General features: G+C 53.8%; 7 protein-coding genes across 7 annotated transcripts; 3 read left to right on the top strand and 4 right to left on the bottom strand.

The window, feature by feature from the left end:
• Positions 1-483: 483 nt before the first annotated feature.
• On the bottom strand, positions 484-2,367 carry UMAG_03246 (uncharacterized protein; the record flags this gene model as incomplete). Its single annotated transcript, XM_011391367.1, has 1 exon — positions 484-2,367. The coding sequence occupies one exon, from the start codon at positions 2,365-2,367 to the stop codon at positions 484-486; it is 1,884 nt and encodes a 627-aa protein (XP_011389669.1).
• Positions 2,368-6,835: 4,468 nt separating this feature from the next.
• UMAG_10650 (uncharacterized protein) lies at positions 6,836-10,801 on the top strand (the record flags this gene model as incomplete). The annotated part of the gene is made up of 1 exon (XM_011391499.1): positions 6,836-10,801. The coding sequence occupies one exon, from the start codon at positions 6,836-6,838 to the stop codon at positions 10,799-10,801; it is 3,966 nt and encodes a 1,321-aa protein (XP_011389801.1).
• Positions 10,802-11,067: 266 nt separating this feature from the next.
• On the bottom strand, positions 11,068-13,266 carry UMAG_03244 (uncharacterized protein; the record flags this gene model as incomplete). The annotated part of the gene is made up of 1 exon (XM_011391366.1): positions 11,068-13,266. The coding sequence occupies one exon, from the start codon at positions 13,264-13,266 to the stop codon at positions 11,068-11,070; it is 2,199 nt and encodes a 732-aa protein (XP_011389668.1).
• A 1,064-nt stretch (positions 13,267-14,330) lies between these two features.
• Positions 14,331-18,044, top strand: UMAG_12218 (putative chromosome segregation protein; the record flags this gene model as incomplete). The annotated part of the gene is made up of 1 exon (XM_011391553.1): positions 14,331-18,044. The coding sequence occupies one exon, from the start codon at positions 14,331-14,333 to the stop codon at positions 18,042-18,044; it is 3,714 nt and encodes a 1,237-aa protein (XP_011389855.1).
• A 173-nt stretch (positions 18,045-18,217) lies between these two features.
• On the bottom strand, positions 18,218-19,243 carry UMAG_03242 (uncharacterized protein; the record flags this gene model as incomplete). The annotated part of the gene is made up of 1 exon (XM_011391365.1): positions 18,218-19,243. One exon carries the CDS (start codon positions 19,241-19,243, stop codon positions 18,218-18,220), a length of 1,026 nt encoding a protein of 341 aa, XP_011389667.1.
• Positions 19,244-19,598: 355 nt separating this feature from the next.
• UMAG_03241 (putative required for 40S ribosome biogenesis) lies at positions 19,599-20,693 on the top strand (the record flags this gene model as incomplete). The annotated part of the gene is made up of 1 exon (XM_011391364.1): positions 19,599-20,693. The coding sequence occupies one exon, from the start codon at positions 19,599-19,601 to the stop codon at positions 20,691-20,693; it is 1,095 nt and encodes a 364-aa protein (XP_011389666.1).
• Positions 20,694-20,892: 199 nt separating this feature from the next.
• UMAG_03240 (uncharacterized protein) lies at positions 20,893-22,452 on the bottom strand (the record flags this gene model as incomplete). Its single annotated transcript, XM_011391363.1, has 1 exon — positions 20,893-22,452. One exon carries the CDS (start codon positions 22,450-22,452, stop codon positions 20,893-20,895), a length of 1,560 nt encoding a protein of 519 aa, XP_011389665.1.
• Positions 22,453-23,163: the final 711 nt, after the last annotated feature.

Below are 23,163 nucleotides of genomic sequence, written 5' to 3'. Positions count from 1 at the left end.
CAAGTTTGCGGAAAGATTCTCGATTCACGGTTGCTTGTCTGCCGAAGACTCGACGTGACTCAAGCATAGACAACCCAGAAATACAAGAAAGGCCACAATCGTGAATCACGAATGACACATGAAATAGTTACGCGTAAAATAAGATAATTTGGATAATTTGGTGAAGAAAAGCGCACCGAAAAAAAAGGACTGGCAAAAAAGTTGACAGGTGCTCATCATCCTCGTGACTGCACAACATCCATGCTCCAAGACTTCGTGTTAGCCTGCTCTGCGCGCGGCATGCGTCCAGATATGGGACAGGCAGTGAAAGTAACGGTGTACTAATCTTAGTTCTTGGGCTACTGTATGACGACTCAACAGGTCGTGGTGTCAGATCTTGGCTAAGTAGGTTTGACTGACTGCATAACGACCAGGTCAAACAATTTCCTTTAAAGATTCTCGGTTCCAGCTTGAGAAAAGATACAAGAGGCAGAATCATCACATTCACTTGTTGGCAGCAAGAATGATGTCAGCGGCCCTTTCGGCGATCATGTAGCACACGGCCTGGGGGTGACCAGGCAGCAAGCGAGGGAAAGACGAAGCATCGACGACCCTCAAAGAGTCGACGCCGAAAACCTTGAAGTTAGAGTCGAGGACACCCGACTGGGCGTCCTTGGCCATTCTGCAAGTGGAAGCGGCGTGCCAGACGGTCATGAGGTTCTTACGGATGCTAGCGAGAATCTGGTCGTCAGTAGCGACATCGAAGCCTGGGAACTCTTCGACGTTAGGCTTGGTGCGCGTGCCGTTCATAGCTTTCGCGGCGAAGACTTGACGAGCGCGCTTGAAGGCTGCAATGGCAACTTGTTGGTCGACGGGGCTCGAGAGCCAGTTGGGTCGGATGGCCGGATAATCATTCGTGTCGGCGCTCTTGAGCGTCACAGAGCCTTCCGAGACAGGGGCGACCAGGGCAACCAGCAAAGTAGCAAACTGCTGCAGAGTAAGACCTTCCTTGAGGTTGTTGATGACGAGGTTGCTGAAGTCACCGATGAAGCCGGGCCCGGAAAGGAACTCGATCTCGGGCCAGTCGGAAGGGTTGCTCTTGAGAACCCCGGCTTGAATCGCATCGAGGAAGGTGTTGTTCCACTTTTCGAAACCGATGAGGTCGGCGACATTGTTGGTGAAGATGCCCTGGTTGGCAAAGTTGAATTGCGCAATCGAACTTGCCAGGAAAATGGGGTCGTTAGCCTCCTTGGTGGGGGTATCGACATTGACAGCGTAGGTGGGGCCAAAGAAGATGTGGTCCTGCATGTGCTGACCTACGTTCGAGTTTTCCACCAGCACGGGAATCTTTTGAGCGTTGAGCTGATCGGCAGGTCCGATACCCGAGACCATGAGCAACTGAGGAGACTGGAAGGCACCAGCGCTAATGATGATCTCCTTGCGAGCCTGGATGGTCTTTTTGATACCAAACGGCAGCGTGTATTCAACAGCGACGGCCTTGGGCTTGCTACCCGTAGTGTCAAAGATGATCTTCTTGGCGAGTGCTGAGGTGATGACTTGGAGGTTGATACGCTTCTCGTTCAAAGCCTGCTGGTAGAAAGAGCGCGAGGTAGCCCTCTTACCGTCGGAGGCTTCAATGGTAATGGTCGAGTACTGAGCGCCAAGAATATTGCCCGAGCTCATGTCGGTCGAAGTGGGCACGCCAACTTCGTTGAGACTGTTGAGCAATGGACCCGAGAAAGGCTGAGCGTAGTTGGGAAAGCCAACGCTGACGGGTCCATTGCCAGGGAAGGTAGCAGGGTTGTACTGTGCGGGTGGGTTGTCCTTCCTGAGCTCGTGTCGAGGACCAAAGTCGGTAAACGACTTCTGGTAATAGGGAAGCGTATTGTCAAACGACCACTGGTTATCACCGGTCAAATCGACCCAGGTCTGCTGAGCCTGCTTGGGCGGGCGGTGGTAGAGCATGAAGTTTCGGGCGGACGAACCTCCGATGCACTTTCCTCGCGCATAGTGCACTTTTCGGTTGTCATACCCAGGCTCTCCTTCTGTGACGGCGAACCAATCGATGAGACCGTTGGTAAAGGAATCAGTTGGATCAGCGCCAACACCGAAAGTGTCGAAGCCAGGAGTGTCGACGAGTTGCTGGTTGATCAGGTTCGATTTGTAGTCGATACCCGCTTCCAGAACGGCTACGGTGACGCCTTTGTTTTCGGAAAGGCGGCCGGCGAGCGCCATACCACTTGTTCCCGCACCAACAACGACGTAGTCGTAGGTGTTAGAGATCTGCCTTCGGCCGAGAGACTGCTCGCGGGTCTGGTGAGCGTTGACGGTACCAAGCGAGACGAAGAGCCCGGCCACAGCGGCCATCCGGATCACGGCGAGGGTCATGGTGCGATTTCGAATTCAAGATTTGGGCAGATCCTGAGAGTGGTGAGAAGGACTTGGATCGAAAGAATTGACACTTATGTTGGTGCTCGTTGCGTTTCAAGAGCAGTTGTGAGGAAGGAGAGACCGACGGGAGACGCCAAATAACGCCTAAAAGAGACCGGCGGGAGCCACTGAGACGTGGCGTGGGGGCGGAGTTATGAAGGTATGTGTTAGAGAGCGAAGAGAAGTTGTTCAAGCAGGTCGGGGACAGAAGCAACCGGTGTGCACTGTCTATTTATGTCCAGGGAGCGTAGAGGTGCAATTTGACGGGCTTCTTCGACGCCATCTCTGTTTGTGAGGTGCAGCGTTGAGTTGAATCGGAATCCAACGATGCCTAAACGAACGTCTGTGCAAGCAAGACTGGAGAAGGCCCCGGCACGGCTCCTTCATGTAGGGTCACGCTCCCGGATCGCTATTGGTCTAAATGCTAGAAGTATCTGATTGCAAGTCCCTGGCCGTGTTCGACAGCCTCGTCCCAAGTATGCATCGAGAGCTCGTGCCAGTGCGTTGGCACGACAGGCAACTAGCGTGTTCAGACTAGATTGGGCCCGAAGACAGCCTAATTAAAAAAAGCGGGGGATCGGACCTGGGATACCAAGCGGGGTTGACGAAAAAGACGCTAATGCATCGGAGTCTAGCGGCATGGGAGTAAAAACAAGCTGATGGCAATCAACTGGCGGCGCTGTGATGGGCAAAGAGTTTATGCTATCGCTCCGATGTCCATCTCGTTCTCACATTGTTGGTTTGGTTGTAGGCTAGAGACGATTAGATTAGAATGCCAGTGAACACGTCCAAAATAGGCTTCCAAAGTAGGCTCATCCGTACTTGAAGGGAGCTAGTCGATGCAGAGCTTGAACAAGGCCGGTTCGGGATTCGTTAAACTTGCTGCTGCGCGTGGAATGTACGAGTAACTAACTATGGACGCGCTTCCGTGCTTACTCGTTCACGTTGTTAGCGGCTCAAAGGTTCGTCGGAGTTTCATATGAGGACAGTGGTTTCCCCTCGTTTCGCCGGGCACCCCCATCGACGATAAATTGGCTGTCGGTCAAACCCGAATGCACATGAGAGACTTGTTTCAGGCAAGGGACGTTGCTTCTGGCAAGCATTGTTCGAAAACACGGAAGGCTTTTTCGTTAAGTTAGTGAGATCGTTGGCGCCAAATTACGCATTGTGCATCACGAATCGAGGACGATCTATCAGCATCGCATCTTCGTCGTTCACAATTTGATCCACGCAAAGTCACGCGAATCTCGGCTGAGTCGTGAGTGGCCGGAAGACTGTTGCGGACGCGATCACATTCGTGATCGCGCATGTCGTTAAATAACGAAAAACGTTAACGTTACGCGAATCTGATGCGTATGCACAAATCACATTCGTGTTTACGCAAATCGCATAATTAGCAGATCGGGTCGAATTTGCGTTACTGGCCAAATACGAAGGTTACAGTAACATGTGTAGAAGTGAGTTGTTTTTAGTGTACCCATTCCACATTCACGTTATTACGTTAAATCAACTTAGACTTCCCATCATTCCTTGACCTACAGTATATGCGTGAGAAGTTCTACAAAAACCATTTGTGAATTGACAGTGCGTGAAAAGCGACGGCCAAGAAATTCTTGCGTTAGAACCAGCCAATAAGCGCACGCCCGGGTTCAATGCAATGCGGGGTTGGCGCTAGCAGCAAGATCAGTAAAGAGGCTGTCTGCTAGCCGAGCTGAGCAGATGGGCGACAGGCGAGGCAAACGTGAAATCCAGAGTCGGCTGTTAATCACGAATGCAAGAGCATTCTGCTGCGTCTGGCGCTCATCTGGACTGGACAGTTTTGCACTCTTTTCAGGTGCTTTGTGGCAGCGAGTAGCCTACAAATCGAAAGTCAAACTTACCTGACCAGTAAGCGCATCTCACGTTACGTCTCATTCAGGTGATCAGGTTGATGAGCGAAAAGGCCAGTTGGGATCGCAAATTTACACGCCAACACTTTCATGTTTGAACAGCGACTGTGGATTCGGATCAACCTAAGCTCATGTCTTTGCTCTAGTGAACATGGTCCGGATCAGGGTCTGTTCGCGATTCCTTTAGCTCGTGGTTCTGTAGAATTCTTTCTGAGTAACTGGCCAAAATCTTACTTGCTTCTTTTGCGTGCTCAGAATTTGCCGCTCCTATCGTGCCTGATCAGACTCATCGAGGCCGATGTGCTTGGTTTCATGATTGAGCTGCTGGGATGTAGGCTTCAAGGACTTGAAGCAAACTGCTGCACCAACGGCGTCCCCTGGCTTCCAACGTAGGGCTTGAATCCAACTTCCAAGTGTTAATCGTCCACCTTGTTTCTATGATGCGATGGATCCCGGCCGAGATCCTTCCTCATGCCGTTCTGGATCACTCAGGTTGCTTTGATTGTTCGAGCTGAACCTCACCTTCCTTTGCAAAACCTGATCGGGCCCAGTCACGATTTGTGATTTCGAATCACGGGGGACACGGGCGTGGGTCTTTGCTCTCAGCTGTTGATACGCTAATTGCAAACATTTGAAAAAAAAACATCATAATCCCAGTTCGCGATCGGTGATCCTAAACCAAGCTAAACATCGGGTCAAAACCCGATCAAGCGCCAATGGAGCGTTGGATCGTCTGCCATCATCAGCGCTTTTCATGTACAGACCACCGAGCAAAGAAACAGTCACATAGTGGCTAGATTTGCGATAGCGCTGCTAACTTACCGAAGAGAGGCACTCGCGATAATTTGATTGGGAACGTTCTAGAACAAATCGATCCTGACAAACACAGGCTCTGGCGACGCTTGTGAGAAGAGCCAAAGCCTCGCGGGTGTCAGTGTTCCAGGGTCGGCGCGTTGATGAGCGTCTGCAGCCTTGCTGCTTTGTGCGAAACTGCAGCGTGGTCGCAAACAGACTTCGACAGACATGGGAAAATGCGGGCGTGATGCACGATTCAGTCATTGGGCTGGCACACTTTGCCTTTGAAAAATGTCGTTGCAAAACACAACGAAGGATAGGAGGCTGTTTGGACGAGGTCCTTTTGCGAGAACAATCATGCCGCTCTGCACGTAGTGAAATTCACGATTCATTGCACAGCAAAGAAAAGAGAGAGAGAGGGAGAGAGAGAGAGAGAGAGAGAGAGAGAGATGTAGAAGCGATAAGAAGCCAACTCGAACGTTCGATCAAATTGAACCAGCGGTACTCCATTCACACCTGCCTGGCCAGATCTGGTCGTCATCTCGACACTTGAATCTGGTCAACAACCAACAAGCTGCCATCGAGAGGCGAGACGGTTCTGATGCAGAAGCCCTACAGTTTGCAAGAGCGCGCGGTTCACTCGATAGCGACGATCGAGACCTTCGACGAGTTCCAGGCGCTTCCAGCTGGCTCGCAAAAAGTGACGTCTTGAAACTTTGTGCGATACGCTTGGCCCTCGCTCAATCAGTCGTGAGTCACGGAGTAGATGTCGCGATAATCTCTCATTCACTGATTCGTGATTATTTCTCTCACCTCTGTGACTACTGCGTCTCTCTATTCGTGATTTGTGGAGTCGTGAGTCGTGGTCAATTCTGTTTCGTGTGAGATTATTCTCGAAGAAACTGCGCAAGTCTCCAGAACCGTGTCTGTGCGCTGCACTGCTTTCCTTCACGCTTGGACGCCGAGTGTACAGAACAAGTACATCTGCCAACGGTATCCAGAGGGATCAGCACACTAGAATCCCACATCATCGTATCCTTATCACGTATAACTTATACTAGGCAAAATTGTAACCTCCAGACTTTGCTTCAGGTACAGACCTTGCTCATCACCCGCTCCGCTTGCTTTTGCACCGACTCTCGATTGGCCACGATAATCAAGACATCGGCAGCACCGCCTTCTGGTTTCGCGTCTGCCCAGCTGCCACACGCTGACTGATTGCTGACTGATCGCTGAAAATCATAAGGTGGCTGACTCGCTCACTCGCTAACCGGGGCTGCAGTATCATTGCGCAAGTTGCAACCATCGACTTGCGATCTAGGATCAAGGCTCTGCTGCGTTGTTGTTATTGTTGTTGCTGCTGCATCTCCTGCAGACGCCACGGTCGCCGCCTTTCGCGCCTCTCCTTTTCACACCCGACATTCACGATTGGCAGCAGCGCAGAACCCGACCTTAATTTACCAACACACACGTTCGGATCAAGTGACGAGCTTGTCAATCAACCAATTGTGTTTTGGAATCTCGTCGATCTGCACCCATCAAAACTTTGGAAGCTTCCAGTCGTGAGTTGATCGCTCCAGCCGAAGCCTCCACTGCAGAGCCAGTCCAGCACTTTCTCATTTAGCTCGTCGCAATCCTCTCGCCGTCCTCTCCGACGCGTAAGCCCCGCGTTGTGCCATCCCCCCCTGAGCGCTTGTCACCTTACAAGCCAAGTTCGGCTCAGCGTGAAGAGAAAACGCACGATGATCGCCATCACGGGCACCAGCGGAAGCAGTCACAGTCAGCGCAGTCCGAACTCAACCTCGCTCGCTGCACCACTTTCTTCGTCCGCTCTCGACCATCGTGGCTCTCTGACGCCCGGCGTGTATTCGGAAGAACCGCCCAACTTCAAAGCAAGCGCGGCTGCTACCAATCCTGCCACCATGACCGCCACCAACGCTGTCTCCCGCTCCTCTTCCTCTGACCATTTGTCACAGCACAACAACGTCGACTACTTCAAAGGCGCCGCGCCATCGCCAAGTGCGCCGACCGCAGACGCGCCATCTACTCTCACTCAGCCGCCAGGCCACAGTAACCACAGCCAACTGCAGCAAGACAGCCAGAAGGCCGAAGAGCGTATCATCACCGCCTCACTCTCCACCTCCTCGGCGCCTTCCGCTTCCGACAAAGTCAGTCAGAGTGCTAGTCCGGACGCTGCTCAGCAGCTATTGTCCTCATCGGGCAATCAGCTAGCTGCTTCCCCCTCTTCATTGGCACCGCAAAACCGAATTTCGATGCGTCCAGACGGCATCGGCGGTATGGGCCTTGGCACGGCTGCTACAGGCGATCTCGGTGCACAGGCCGAATTCGAGACACTTGACGATATGCGCAAGGTCGTCAAGGACCTCGAGGATGACTTCAACGCCAAGCACCCAGAGATACCTCTAAGTGGCCGCATCATCCACGTCAGCCACTACATCCCCTTCGAGATTCGTCCACTCGCAGAGGTCGATTTTGAACGTCAACGCGAAGAGAGGCTGGCTGCCACTGCCAGCGTCGCAGCCATGGCAGCCGCTGCTCGTGCACGGAAAGCAGCCAAGCTCGCCGCAGAGGCCGAAAAGCGCGAAATCGAGGCTCAGCGCGAGCTTCAGCGTCAGGCGGGCGGTATGCAGGACTTTTCTTCTCGCAAGAACAGTTTCCGCATCAGCTCGCGTAGGTCGTCCTTTGCCACCGGCTTCGGAATGACTGGTCTCGAAGGCCAAGACTTTGAAGCTCGACTCCGAGAGAACCAGGATCGTGCCAGAAGACGCGCCGGCCGAAGGGCGTGGATGATGACCGAGGTCGTCGACGACACCAGCGAGTGCTCAGAAGAAGACCGTTTCACCCCCGTTGGCTCGCGAAGAGGTTCCACGTGGTCGGCCGCAAGTCGCGGCAGTTTCAGCAGCTTCAACCAGGAGCCGTGGAGACAATGGGGCTCGTTGAGCGACGCAAATAGCCCTTTCGTCGACTCGCCTCCGACCGCACCTCCTCAGCCCCAGTGGGTCCTCACCGCACGACGAGGACACACGGCTCTCAACAGCGGCATCCGCAGTCTATGCAGTACCCATCGTCAGACTTTTATTGGCTGGCCCGGTGACATTCGTTACGCTACACAGGCCCGCGACGACCACCGCTCCGACCCTTCTGAAACGACAGATGCCGAGAAGCGCGAAATCGAGGGGGTCCTTGCTTCACTCGATCAAGCCAGTGCATGGGTCTCGCAGGAGGCTCCTGTTGCTGGCGCGCCTGTCGACCCAGAATCCAACCAGCCGTCCATTGGCAAAGTGCCTGTGCCTGTCATGAACGGTGCCGAACCCATCGGATCCGGCGATCCCTCGACACGTGCAAACGGCAGCGCGAAAGACAAGGCCGCCGCCAATGCCGCCACCACCTCTCACAACATCCGGTCGGTCACTGCCAAGAACGAGGGCGACTCGGAGCACGGCATCAAGTATGTCCCAGTCTGGCTCGATTACAACGTTGCTCACGGACACTATGAGGGTTACTGTAAGGCTACCCTCTGGCCGCTCTTTCACTATTTGCTGTGGCAAGACGTCAACTCGGAGCGACGAGCTTGGGAAGAATACAGCTGGGATGCCTACTACGCCGCCAACGAGGCGTTTGCCAAGCGTGTAGCTCAAGAGTACAAACCTGGCGATCTTGTCTGGATCCACGACTACCACCTTTTGCTTGTACCGCTCATGCTGCGAAAGCTTGTTCCCGATGCGGTGATCGGGCTGTTTGTCCATGCTCCTTTCCCGAGTAGCGAGGTGTTTCGATGCCTGCCCAAGCGAAAGGAGATTCTCGAGGGAATGCTGGGTGCCGATCTTGCGTGTTTCCAAGCCTTTAGCTACTCGCGCCACTTTTTATCATCGTGTATCCGTGTATGTGGCTACGAGGCTTCGTCCAACGCGGTTGAATCAGCCTCTGGCCACGTCACCAACATTACTTACAACCCGATCGGCATCGATTCAGTCAAGATTGCCAAGGACAGCTCGTCCGAGGGCGTGCTCCCCAAGATTGAAGCGATTCGCGAGATGTACAAGGGCAAAAAGATTCTTGTGGGCAGAGACAAGCTGGATGTAGTGCGCGGTGTGGTGCAAAAGTTGCAAGCCTTTTACAAGTTCCTTGCCGAGTATCCCGAGTGGCGCAACAAGGTCGTCCTCATCCAGGTCACCGCGCCCGCGCTCAACGACTCGCCCAAGCTCGAGAGGCAAGTTTCCGAGTTGGTTTCACACATCAACGGCGAATTCGGCTCGCTCAGCTTCACACCTGTGCACCATTACCATCAGATTATCGATCGGGACGAGTACTTTGCGCTGCTCTCGGTCGCCGACTTGGCGCTCATCACGTCGGTGCGAGACGGCATGAACACCACCTCGATGGAGTACATCATCTGCCAGAACCGATTCAACAAGAGTCCCCTCATCCTCTCCGAGTTCACCGGCACAGCAGGACGAATGCGCTCGGCGATCCAAGTGAACCCTTGGAACATTTTTGGCGTTGCCAAAGCCATCGACTATGCGCTGCGGCTTACCGATGAGGAGAAGCGAGCCAGACACGATCAGCTGTACCACCAAGTGGTGATGCACACGTCGCACACCTGGGCAGCCGGTCTGGTCAAGCAGCTTCTTACGCGCCTGCACAATGAGCACTCGGCGCACCTGACACCACCGCTGGATCGCAAGGAGATGGTGGAAAAGTACCGGAACGCCAAAAAGCGACTGCTGTTGCTAGACTACGATGGCACGTTGACGCCGATCGTCAAACAGCCAGAAATGGCGCTGCCGTCGCAAAGGCTGCTCACGGCGCTCGACGTGCTGTCTCAGGACGAGAAGAACATCTTCTACATTATTTCTGGTCGCGACGGTGGATTCTTGGGCAAGCATCTCGGTCATTTCCGAGGCATCGGATTCTCCGCCGAGCATGGAGGATTCGTCAAAGAGCCAGGACAGGACGAGTACCGAAATTTGACCGAAGACCTCGACATGACGTGGATGAAGGACATCCGTAGCGTGTTTGAGTACTACACCGAGCGAACCGCGGGCAGCTTCATCGAGCAAAAGAAGAGCGCCATCACGTGGCATTATCGTGGAGCCGACCCTGACTTTGGCTCGTTCCAAGCCAAAGAGTGCCAGGCGCATCTTGAAAACCTTAGTTCACAAAACAAGCTCGCTATCGAGGTTCTCGTGGGTAAAAAGAACTTAGAAGTGCGACCGCTTGCTATCAACAAGGGCGAGATCGTCAAGCGCATCCTGTACGATCACCCGGATGCCGAATTCGTGTTTTGCGCTGGAGACGACAAGACGGACGAAGACATGTTCCGGACCTTGTTCAACCTGGCACCTTCGACGCCCGAGATGGAGGCTGCTTCGGATCATGATCGTTTCGAAGCACCTAGCGATCTGGGTGGTCAAGTGGCGCGCGATCAAGCACTGATCATCAGTCCTCCGACACCTCTCAAGCCCAATACGCCTGTGGGAAGCCCCAAGAAGTTGAACTTGACCAGGAGCGGTATCTACACGACCATGATCGGTCCCAACAACCGTAAGACGTTGGCTGAATGGCACGTAGATAGCTGTGAGAGGATCATTGATTCTCTCGCCGAGATGGCAGGCATTGCAGATCCGGATGACGATGCTCCGAGCGACAGTCGAACCGAAGATAGGGAGCACGACACGGAAGGATAATACGATGTAAAGCACGTTTTTTTTCTCACACACTCAAAGCATTATGCATCTTTTGACAATTTCTTCGCTCGAGTCGTGAGTGCTTGGCGGCTCAATTCCAAAGGTGGGATGTTAGAGTCAGAGTGGGTGATGCTGAACGTAGAAGGAGGAGGGTAGAGATAGGTAGCATGTTGAAAGTATGCGATTGTGAATGGTTACACGCGAGAGACTGCTCCACGCATATGTGGCGAGAAAGACGCGAGCTGGGGGTGGGAATTTGTTGGAGGCTACGGCTTGATGCCGATGCCTTTTCTGAAGCCTGGTGGTTTATGCTTGGCGTTGGGGGGTACGCGCATGCCCGGACCTTTCCAAGCTGGGGGAGCGCAGAACCTGCAGTACCATTCGTTTTCTGGTTGTTTAGCCAAGCCGACGCAGGCATAGTGAAACCACTCGATGGTGCAATCGTCGTTATCGCACGCGACCATTTCATCGAACGAGATCTGGTCGCAGTAGCAGTACGTGGGTTCTGTGGGGTCGAAAGGCATTTCGGAAGTGTCGGGACCAACGATCGCGGAGGCACGCGGGGTTTGCGTGGTGGGCGAGATGACGGTCGAGGTAGTGGTGACGATGGATCTGCGACCACCTTTTTGCGGGGAGAGCGGCTTGGGTTTGCGTTTGCGTGCAGTGCGTGCGACTGAGGGTGCAGGTGAGCTGGTCTTCTGACGCGTTGCAGTGACGGCCACGACAGCAACGCCAGAAGTGGACGTAGACCTAGAGCGTGCTTGTACCGCACCACGTTCAGAGCCCCTCGGCGAAGGAGTTCGCGGTGCTTGCGCGCCCATCTTGGGTGTTGTGCGCGCACTTCTCCTTCCTCCCACTGTCACTTCCTTTTCGGCAGCCAACGCGCGGTTCGCAGCACCCGCCGCTTTGGTCAGCGCTGCACTCTCGGCTTCGGCACTAACACCGGATGCGACAGCACCTTGTGCATCCTCATCCTCATCCTCATCGTCACGCTCTCGCGCTTGGGCTTCTGTACCGTCAATTGGTAATCCAAGCGCCTCCCTAGCACCCCTAGATTCCTCTGTGCCCGTTCTGAGACCGAGAAGGATACTGCTTTCGAGCTTCGAGATGTCGGCATCCACTCGACGGATGTGACGATCGATCCAGTTATAGGCGGTGGCAGCTAGGCCCATTTTTTCCTCAGCCGCTTTCACCGACTCGTTGGCTGCAAGTGATATGGAACGCAGCAATTCACGGCGAGCGTCCTTGTCGAGTAGATCCGTTTCGTTCAGTTTGTCATGTGTGACCACTCGAACGCCGCTAGCATCGCCTTGAAGCGAGGGCAGCTGATCATTTGTGCTCACCTGTTGCGACCCACCTAGCAAATGCTCGGCTTCATCCTCGCTGCCACCCTTTGTGCCCTTTCTACTTGTGTCGTTGTCCTGCGTGGTGTTTTGAATCTGTGTCTGCTTCTGAAACTCGCTGTCTATGAGCTTTTGCATGTGCATGCGGACATCGCGATAAGCAGTCATGTTCTGAATCATGGTGCCCATTCGCGACTGCATCTGACCTTCGAGCTCGCGCATGAGTGCAAACGTACGATGAATCTCCAAGGGGAGCTGCTCGACGATCTCAAAGTACTCTTCGGTCCAGCGAGATTGGAGATCCTGCGATTCCTTTTCCGCCTTGGCCAGCTGCTTGGCTTCTTCGGACAGTTCTGGCTCGGCTGATTTGTCTCTGTCGTCCTGGTGGACGGGCTGTCGCGGCGGTTTGGCGCATGTTTGCTTGTATTTGGATGGAGTGTTGGTGCGTGTACCTCTGCTGCTGAGCCTAGTCGGCACAGTCGCAGATTCATCATTAGCATTGTCATCAGGGTCGGCATCGATGTCAGATGTGGAAGGCAGCTGGGTTCTTCTAGCTCGCCTTCGTATTGACGGTGTGACTTCTTCCTCGTGCTCCTCGTCAGAGAAGGTGAGCAAAGGCTGGGTTGCATAATAGGAGACTCCGGGTGCATTGCTTCGCCTTGGTCTTGCAGACTGCCTGGATGGCGTCATGGTGGTGTTTGATTTGGGGGAGGCTGCTGCTGATTGATTCTGATTTTGGTGCATGGCATCTAACAGGTCCTGCTCATCTTCGCCGGGAGCATCCTGGTCGAGATAATCTTGGTCATACTCGGCATCGGCATCGGCATCGGCATCAAGCTCTTCGTCGTACGGTGCGTCTTGATCTGGGTCAAAATCGTCAGACATGTGTAGCGCTTGAGATTGATGGCTGTTGCGCCGTGATGCAGAGGATGTGATTTGTCGTTTGAGCGGTGAAGGAGCGGCCGAAGAGGGTGCATAGTCGAGATGAAAGGCACTGGTGGATGCAGATTCAGCGCTTTGGACACCAGTTGATGATTCGATTGCGTTTCCAGCAGCTTTGCGCTTGAGGCGGCTCGAGGGTGATGCCATGGATGATCTGCGTGATGGGCTGGTTGCCGACATGGTGGTAGGTTGAGGTTAGCTAAGCTACGAGGTGGGTGGATCTGTTGACCCTCCAGGCTGATTTTGGAGGTTAGAATGCGATTCGCACTTGCATGGTCGCCCAAGGTCGAGAGGCGACGGACGCCGCCGAAGAGCGATGAGACTGAGCAGTGATGAAAAATGGTAGATGTCGAAACGTGGGAGAACACGGAGGGAAGGTAGGAAGGAAAAGGAAGGAAGGAAGGAAGGAAGGAAGGAAGGAAGGAAGGTGAGCTTGTGATAGCACAGAGTGAATCGTGAATGCAGTCGTGAGTTTGAAGCTGTGTTTCGGCGCCCAAACGTGAACAGCTAAAACACATACAACAGACCTCCACTCGCCCCACCTGAAGCATCGCGCGTCCTTCTCCCAGTCGAACAATTCATGATTCATGATTCCGCCAAAGCCACGAGTCACTTAATCATTGATCTCACAATCACGTGAATCGCGAATTCACGATTCACGATTCGTGATTAGAAGTGCTGCTACGATTTCACAGTGAGCGAGAGCGCGTAAACAGAAACCTCGGACGCGCACCGCGTTGATTAATTACAGTTCTCATACGCGTCTCCGCGCTCGAGACTCACGACTCGTGACTTTCTGTCAGCTGGCGTTGCCAAAAAAGTCGTGAGTCGTGAGTGCCAATCGAGGAATCACGACGACGAAAATCACATTTGTGAATAATCGTGAACCGTGAATAGGATCCCGTCGTGCTTCGTGCGTGAATTGGTTTCGTGTTGGATTCGTGATCCTCTCGCGATGTGAGCTGAGTCGCGCCGTCATTCACGATTCACGACTCACGATTGGCGCTCCTTGCAAGGAGGATCAGTGCATTGACACTCGTGACTCAGACTTGCTCTTCGTTCTTCTGTTCCGTTTGCATTCCAATTCAACTGCCATCTCGACTCTGATCGCCATCACCTGCTGAATCTCGTCTCTTTTCGTTCCGACACTACCTCGCTCCACGCTACCGGCTACAACTACCTCCATTATACCACTACATTTCCAATAGAGGGCATACGCCCCTCTCTTGCACTGCTTTGCGATTATGCCGCTTCAACGTCTGGAGATCGAAAACTTCAAGTCATACCGTGGCCATCAGGTCGTCGGTCCTTTTCACGCCTTCACCGCTGTCATCGGCCCAAATGGTAGCGGAAAGTCAAATCTTATGGACGCCATCTCGTTTGTGCTTGGCGTCCGCTCCGCTCAACTTCGTTCCAGTCAGCTCAAGGATCTCATCTTTCGAGGTCGCAAAATGGCAGCAGACGACGATGACGCCGTCTCTTCGGCTTCCGATGATGAAGACCAGGGTGAAGGCACTGCTACCAAAGCCAGCGTCACCGCCATCTATCAGGACGCCAAAGGGTACGAGCATCGTTTTCAGCGCTCCATCACCATTTCGGGAGGCAGCGAATATAGATACAACGGCCGAGCTATCCAATATGCGCAATACAACACAAAGCTTGAGCAGTTTAACATTCTCGTCAAAGCGAAAAACTTTCTCGTCTTCCAGGGTGACGTCGAAGCCGTTGCTTCCCAGGGTGCCAAGGAGTTGAGCCGCCTCATCGACCAGATCAGTGGCTCTCTCGAGCTCAAGGAGGAATACGAGCGCGCAAAGGAGGCTCAGGAGCGCGCCACTGACAACTCGACCTTCAACTTCAACAAGCGCAGAGGCATCAACTCGGAGCTCAAGCAATTCCGTGAACAGAAAAGTGAAGCCGAAAAATTCGAACGTCTCCAGCAGGAGCGCACACACCACATCCTCAACCACATCCTCTGGCGTCTCTTCCACATCAATGAGGACATTGAGCACAACACTGACTTTGTCAAGACCCAAGCTAAAAACATGCGGCCTTTGCGCACCGAACACAAAAAGGCAGACGACGCCCTCGCGCGCGCACGCAGGGATCAGGGTCAAACCCAGACGCACATTCTCCAAGTCGAAAACTCGATCAAGCGCAAACAACGCGATGTCGAAGACCTTCGCCCTACGCTTGACGCATATCAGGAGAAGATCGCCATCTCGCGCAAAAAGCTCGACAACGGTGCACGCTTGACCGAACAGGTCGAACGTGATTTGCAAAAGCAGCAAGCCAACCTAGCCAAGCTCGAAAGCGATCGTCAAACCGTCCAACGAGCTGCCGATCGTGCCGCCCAAGAGCAGCGACTCGCTCTTGAATCCGCAGGTCTGACGCTCAGCGAGGCCGACTTGGCTGAATACCACAATCTCAAGGCGCAGGCCAACCTCGAGGCTGTAGCAGAGCGCCAGGAACTTGACGGTGTCAAAAGGGAAGCTAGGATCAAAGCAGACGCCGTCAAGGATCTCGAAGACAAGTCCGACCAATTCTCAAAGCAAAAAGCCAAGCTTCAGGACGAAGACACATCGCTCTCGGGGCGACACTCGTCCCTCGAGGATAAGCGCAACTCTATCGATGCTGAATTGCAGGCCGCTCGTGACGAGCTGAACAAAACGCAGGCAAAGCTCACCGCCATCAACCAGCGAGAAACCAAACTCAACGATACCCTCCAGATGTGCTACACCAAGCTTTTGCAAGCGCGTAACGATCTCACAGAGGTCGAACGCGAGGCGGCCATGAAGGAGACCATGTCCAAGCTTCAGCGCATCTTTCCTGGCGTCCGCGGACGTGTTGTCGATCTGTGCAAGCCGGTGCAACGCAAGTACGATACCTCGATCGCAACCGTGCTCGGCCGCAACACAGATGCCATCATCGTCGATCAGGAAAAGACGGCCATCGACTGCATCGAGTACCTCCGTAACACACGTGCCGGTCAGGCCACCTTCCTGCCCCTCGATCGCATCCAGGCCAAGCCCATCAACGATCGCCTACGCAGCATCGCTAGAGGCGCTCGTCTCGCCGTTGATGTGATTCAGTTTGATGCATCTATCGAGAGGGCGATCCACCATGCTTGCGGTAATGCACTCGTCTGCGACACGATGGACATTGCTCGCTCGGTCGTCTACGACAAAAAGGTCGATGCCAAAGCGGTTACCCTTGAAGGCACCGTCATTCACAAGAGTGGTCTTATCACTGGTGGTCAATCGAGCTCGTCGGGAGGCAAGCGATGGGAGGAGAGAGAGCTGCAGGGTCTCGCTACCCAACGTGACAAGTGTCTTGCAGAGCTCAAGGAGCTGCAAAAAGAAAAGCGCGCCTTCGTTAGCGACGACGAGATGGTCGCCAACATCACTCGTCTTGAGGCTGACCTCAAGTCTGCACAGGACGAGCTTGCTGCAGTCAAGACGCGACTCACAGGCATCCGTGACGAGCTCAAGAACATTGACAAGCAGACCAAGGAGATTCAGCCCAAGCTGCGCGCTGCCAAGAACGAGTTGGAACAGGTGCAGCGACACATGTCTACGCTCGATGCGGTTGTCAATCGCGAAGAAGACCGCATTTTTACCGGCTTTTGCCGCCGCATCGGCGTCGACAATATCCGCGAGTACGAAGAGCGCCAGGTGCGGCTCATGCAGCGTCAGAGTGATGCCAAGCTGCAGTATGAGTCGCAGCTCGCGCGTCTGAATCATCAGGCCAACTTTGAGCGCCAGCAGATCGAAAACACACAAGACCGTCTGAACAACATCCGCGAGGCCATCGCACGCGAGCGTAACAAACTCACATCGTGGCAGGCACAGAAGCAGGGCAAGCAGCAAGAGCTCGACGGCATGCTCGAAGAGATCAGCGAGATGCAGTCGCAGCTGTCCGAATTGCAGACGCAGAACGAAGCGAAAAAAGCGACACTGGAAGAGAAGCGTACCGAGCTGCACAAAGCTGCGCGATTGCTCGACTCGCTGTCCAAGGAAATCGCAGCGCGCAACGACGAGATTGAGCGATCCGGATCCGAGCGAGCGTCAATCTACCGTCGATGTCGATTGGAGGAGATCGCGCTGCCTTTGCTCAAGGGTTCGCTTGCCAAGGTCGGGCTCGAAGAGACGATCGACGTGGACCAGCCGATGGATGTCGATGACGACGATAACACGCAGAAGCCCATGTCGGCGCCCGACTTTGGTATTCAGGTCGACTTCAGCAGTCTTGAGGACGAGGCCAAGGAGGACGGCGGTACCAGCATGGGCAACGAACTTCAAACGCGCATCGAGAGCATCTCGGCCGAAATCGAAAAGATGTCACCCAACATGAAAGCGGTGGAACGTCTAGACGATACCGAAGCTAAGCTTGCCGAAACGGAGAAGGAATTTGATCGTTCCCGACGTCAGGCCAAGGAGGCTCGTGACGAATTCAATCGGATCAAGAAACGACGTTGCGATCTGTTCAACTCGGCGTTCAATCACATCTCCAAGATGATCGATCCGACGTACAAGGATCTGTCGCGATCCAAGGCGGCACCTATGGGCGGATCGGCGTATCTCTCGATCGAGAATACCGAGGAACCTTATCTTGGAGGTATCACCTATTCGGTTGTTCCGCCCATGAAGCGGTTCCGCGATATCACCGCTTTGTCCGGAGGTGAGAAGACTATGGCCGCTCTAGCACTGTTGTTTGCCATCCACAGTTTCCAGCCCGCTCCGTTCTTTGTGCTGGACGAGGTGGATGCGGCGCTCGACTCGCAAAACGTTGCCAAGGTCAGCAACTACATCCGGCAGCATGCCAGCGATCAGTTCCAGTTCATCGTCATCTCGCTCAAGGCTTCGCTGTACGAGCGAAGCCAGAGCCTTGTCGGCATCTACAGGGATCAGGAGGTCAACTCGAGTAGCAGCTTGACGCTCGATCTCGAGCAGTACGCCTAGTCCATTCTTTCACACATGCACGGTCAGAAACGGTTTCTGGCGAGACGTCGAGTGACGCTGACGCGAGATGCGCGAGATGGTTGCCTTGTACTTGTAGGTTTGATAATGTGATCTGCACGGTCGCGATTCATGATTGGTGCTGCTTTGAATGATTGTGCGTGAGATGAGGTTGCCTAGGAATTCAGTATAGCACCAACGATCGAAGCTGATTCTTTCAGCCTCTGACGTTGCTCGAACAGCTGTTTGGCTTGGTGTTGCAGACGTTCTATGTCGGTGTGTAATGTGGATGTTGAGACTCGGGGTTGTGATGTTGCTGAGGGTACTGGTGGGTCGGGTTGGCTAGACTCTATTGTTGGATTGTTTACTGGAGGTGAATTACTCTCGTTTTGCGGTTGTTCTGAATCGCTTTTGGCAGTGTCGACGGCGTGCGTCTCACCAGAGCCTGGGGCGGCGTTCGGAAGGGAGAGAAGAGGGATGCTGGCCAGACCGTTTTTCTCCAAATATGACAGGACACTGTCCATGGCCGCTCGGAACGCTTTCGCCTTTCCCGCTATGATTCGCGAATCGGCTGATACCGAAGTGGCGGAATCCGCCGCGTCAAAGAAAGCCTCAGCTTGACTGTCCAATCTCGCCAGCAGTGTCGTTTGAAGATGCTGCAGTGCGGTTCGTAAATACTCCGGAGAGCCTTGTTGTGGTAAGGTGGGTACGGGTCGACTGGCACCTGGTTGGGATGCGTGTTGATGCTGTGGCATTATGACTTGGCCGGAAGGCATATTGGGAGGCGACCGGACGTACGCCTGGGTATGCATTGGCACAGCTCCATTCAAGAAGGGAGAAGCGGCTTGGATGTTTGACAGGACGCGCGTGCCGTGCGCCAGAGCAGCGCTGATGGGCGACGCTGCTGACGGCATAACGGAAGTGCCGCCTACAGTGTAAGCAGGAGAAGTGGCGCTGTACGGGGTGAGACCAGACATGGCATATGTGTCGACAGTACCAGGCGCGGGCGAAAAGCTATCCATAGGACTCATGCCTAGACCGACGATCGGAGCGGGGTTAGCAGATGTGCCACTAGGCCCAACTGACCGCGGACCGCTCGAGGCTCGAACAGCCCCGCCAGTGAAGGGAGACGCCGTGGCAGAGGCTATCGCGGATGTGGCAGGTATTCGTGCTCGCTTCGAAGGTGACGGTGTGGACGACATGCTTCCTGTAACAGACCATATGTCAATGGGGGTGATGAGGTCAGATGATGTGTACAAAAAGTCAACAGCAAACACAATGAGGGTCCAAGCATGCAAGTAACGTTTCTCAACACGATCCTTGTCCGACTTCCGACGTGTGTTCATCTGCGCCGCATCTCGCATTTGCAATTCGAATCGGCGATGAAAATTTCGGAACTGCTGCGTTGACGGTTTCTAGAATTTTTGCTGCGACAACCTGCCGTGTGTGATAGCTAACGACTTGAAAGTTTGTCTGCTTCATAAGGACCCTTTCACAGCTCCACCCTTGACGCTTCCCCATCACCGCTTCGTCCCACCACCACCACCAAACAACAAGATGGCGGACACTCATCTTTCGGCATCCACCGCGGCCGAACCTTCGAAAAACAAAAAGCATCGCAAAGACAAACCCTGGGATGACGATACCATCAACCACTGGGAGGTGCCCAAATTCAGCGCTGACGAGATCAAAGGTCCTTTCCTCGAAGAATCTTCTTTCGCCACGCTGTTTCCCAAATACCGCGAACGCTATCTGAAAGAAGTATGGGGTCATGTGACGTCTGCACTCGAGAAACACGGCATCGCATGTACGCTGGATCTTGTCGAAGGCTCGATGACTGTCAAGACGACGCGCAAGACATACGACCCTTACATCGTGCTGAAAGCGCGAGACATGATTCGACTGCTTTCGCGATCGGTTCCCTTCCCGCAAGCAGTCAAGATCTTGGAAGACGGTATCGAGTGCGACGTGATCAAGATCGGTAATTTGCTGAGGAACAAGGAGAGATTCGTCAAGAGGAGGCAGAGAATCATTGGTCCTAACGGATCCACTTTGAAAGCCATCGAACTGCTCACCAATTGCTACGTCCTAGTGCAAGGCAATACAGTCTGCGCCATGGGCCAGTTCAAAAACCTCAAAGAGGTCCGACGCATCGTGATCGACTGTCTGAAAAATATTCACCCCATCTACCACATCAAGGAGCTCATGATCAAGCGCGAGTTGGCCAAAGATCCCAAACTTGCCCAAGAGAACTGGGAGCGTTTTCTCCCCAAATTCAAAAAGCAGAACCAGAAGAAAAAGCCCACCACAACCGATGCAGAAGGCGAAGCGCGCAAGAACGACAAGAAAGTCATCAAACCCAAGACATATACGCCCTTCCCACCACCACAACAACCCAGCAAGATCGACCTACAGCTCGAATCCGGAGAGTACTTCCTCAAGCCCAGGCAGAAGAAGCAGGCTGCCGAAGCGCAAAAGTTGGCCAAACAGGCCGATCACAAGGAGAAGAGAGAACAAGAGAGGCAAAAGGCATTTGTCCCTCCCACCGAGGTCGATGCGGACACCCACAAGAAGAAGGACAAGAGGAAGAGAGATGGTGGAGAAGAGCCAGTGCAAGGCAAGAAGGAGAAGAAGAGCAAACAGGCAACGTAGAAATCCTCACTCCTGCGATCAATGTTTGTCGAAGACATTCGTTATCGTGCAATTGCATCGTTTGTAGGCATGTGTTCTCTTGGGTGTGATATTGCATGATGAAGAGAAAGCCAATGTTGAAAGTCCAAGAGGAAATGCGCTCTTGAGAGATACAAATCGAGCGTCGTGGATAGCGATAGGCTGCTTTGATCAACAGGCGTTACTTTCTGCTGCCTCTCGAAAGGCCAAAGTACGACCCCAAACCAGCACCACCTGTTGCACCTTGGGCCGCTTTACCATTCGTCCCGTCGCTGCCACTCAATCCCGCAGATAGCGCCGCACCTGTTTCGCTCTTGCTCGGCGAAACTGGGTCTGCGCCAAATGAGGATCTGCTGGGTGAAAAGAGCCGGGTTGGCAAACCTGGTGTGCTCGGCGCAGTTGTCTCGCCATCTCTTTCCGTATCCTTGGGCGACTTGCCACTCTCGGCTTCTGACAAGAGGAATTCGACAAATAGATTTGAAAAGCTTTCATCTGCTTCCACGCCGTTGGCGACTGCTGCGCCAGCATTGCCACTGACGCGCCTCGCGCTGCCTCGCGACGAACCCATACTGGCCCTGACTGCACCTGCACTTTTCTGCAAACCTGCCAGCTCTCTCTCCTCCTCCTTCCACCCCAGCACACCCGCAATCAGGTTCAACATCTCGTACCGCTTCCCATCAGTTCGGGGTGTGGTTAGAAACGATATCAAAAGATTCGTCACCAGCCGCTTGTCTACATTGCTGTCGCTCTGATCGTTTCTCAACCTTCGCAGTGCCTCGGTCAGATGTTCGTTCAGAATCACCGCTTCGTGGCGTAACTTGCCGATCAGCAGGTTCTTCTCCTTGACCTGCGCAGAGAACTTTTCAGCCTGCGACGCTAGATCGGCATTCTGCTTGCATTTGGACTCGGCTTCTTCCGCTCGTTGTTTGTACTCGACAAGGGAGGATGTGAGCGAGTCAATTTGGGATTGCGAATCGCCCAACGCTCGTGCAAGCTCGCTTTCTTGCGTCGATTGGAATTCCGCCAATACAATCGAGAGGTTAGCGGCGGATGCAGCTTCGCGTTGCGCGATGCTCCGGTGGTGCGACTCGGACTGCTGAGCACGCTCCACCTCCTGTTGCGCTTGTTCTAGCCGCAATTCCACGTCTTGTCGTCTAGCTCGCTCTTCCAGACATGAAGCTTGCCAGTTGCTCGAATCCAACTTGATTCTTTCCACCAATTCGTGCAATTCACGTTCCCTTTCCAAACGACCGAGAGTGCCTGATTCGGTCGATTCTCGTCGTCCCAATTCCTCCTCTTTTGCACTTAAACTCTTGCGCAGCGTATCCACCTCCCTCGTCAACCGATCCGTCTCGCCGTGCGAGGCCACCAGCTCTTCCCGCAACGTCGAACTCTCAGTCTCGAGCGTGGAGAGCTTGGATGTGAGCGTTTCGATTTGGGTCTCGCGCCGATCGAGCTCCTCTGCATCTTGTCGTAATCGGTCACCGAGCGTTGCACGCATCGTGGTCAGTTTCGAGAGTAGAGAGCGATATTGCGTTTCGAAGGTGTCTCGTTCCTCTCGGACGCGAGCGAGTTCGGCGCGGACAGAGGAGTCGGACATGCTCGAGATGTCTTGCCATGTGTCTTCGGTGTCGGAGTGGTCTGAGGACGAAAGAGATTTGCCATTCGTGGGTGCTGGTGCATTGGACGAGCTGGCGTCCACCGAGGATCGCCCCACGTCCGACGATGTTGCAGCAGACATTTCGACCACGTGGTGCCTCGAGTCGTAGGCGCGAAGGGGAATGTTCGAAACGGTTGATCTTATTTGACAGTCCAAGAGGTGGTGAGGTTCAAGGTGCGTTTCACCGCGTCGATTCTCTAGACCAACATTCTAGCCGCTTTATCAAGCAAGGTCTTAACGCTTCGACTCTGCTGCTATATCGCTGTTAGGCGGCGATGGCTGTCGTCCAAGGCAGCGATGCCGCTGCGTACAGATCTGTAGGTCGCACACCAGAAGACTGGGCTAGTGCTAGATAGCGGTGTTGATCGAATGTTGCAGTCGAAGAGGGTGTGGGGTGTAACGAACAAGTGCGAGTCGTGAGCTTCACAGAGCGCACTTTCCTTTTCCATCTTTGTGTCAAAGCCGAGTCGTGAGTTGGTTTGGTCTGTGTGTTGTTGTCTTGGATCGCCGATCTCAGACCGCCCGATTTCTCACGCGCGTTTCACCACACAAAGAAGAGAAAAAAAAAAGAAAAAAAAAAACATGAAAGAACCCTGTCCGCTCTCGCCGCTCCTTTTAAGTTAACGTAAACTATGACAAGAAGGCAGAGAGAGTACGAAGCGTCAAGTCGTGAGTAATGTAGAACACATCTCTATCACGACTCTCGACTGGCAACTCTCGCAAACAAGCATGAAGAAAAAAACAGGTACTGATTGAAAAAAAATCCGCCCGTCATGATAAACTACAACCAGC

Source organism: Mycosarcoma maydis, chromosome 8 (genome assembly GCF_000328475.2).
Source record: "Mycosarcoma maydis chromosome 8, whole genome shotgun sequence".
NCBI classification, from domain to species: Eukaryota; Fungi; Basidiomycota; class Ustilaginomycetes; order Ustilaginales; genus Mycosarcoma; species Mycosarcoma maydis.
The sequence above is the reverse complement of the archived record's forward strand: the minus strand, read 5'-3'. Positions and strand labels throughout refer to the sequence as shown.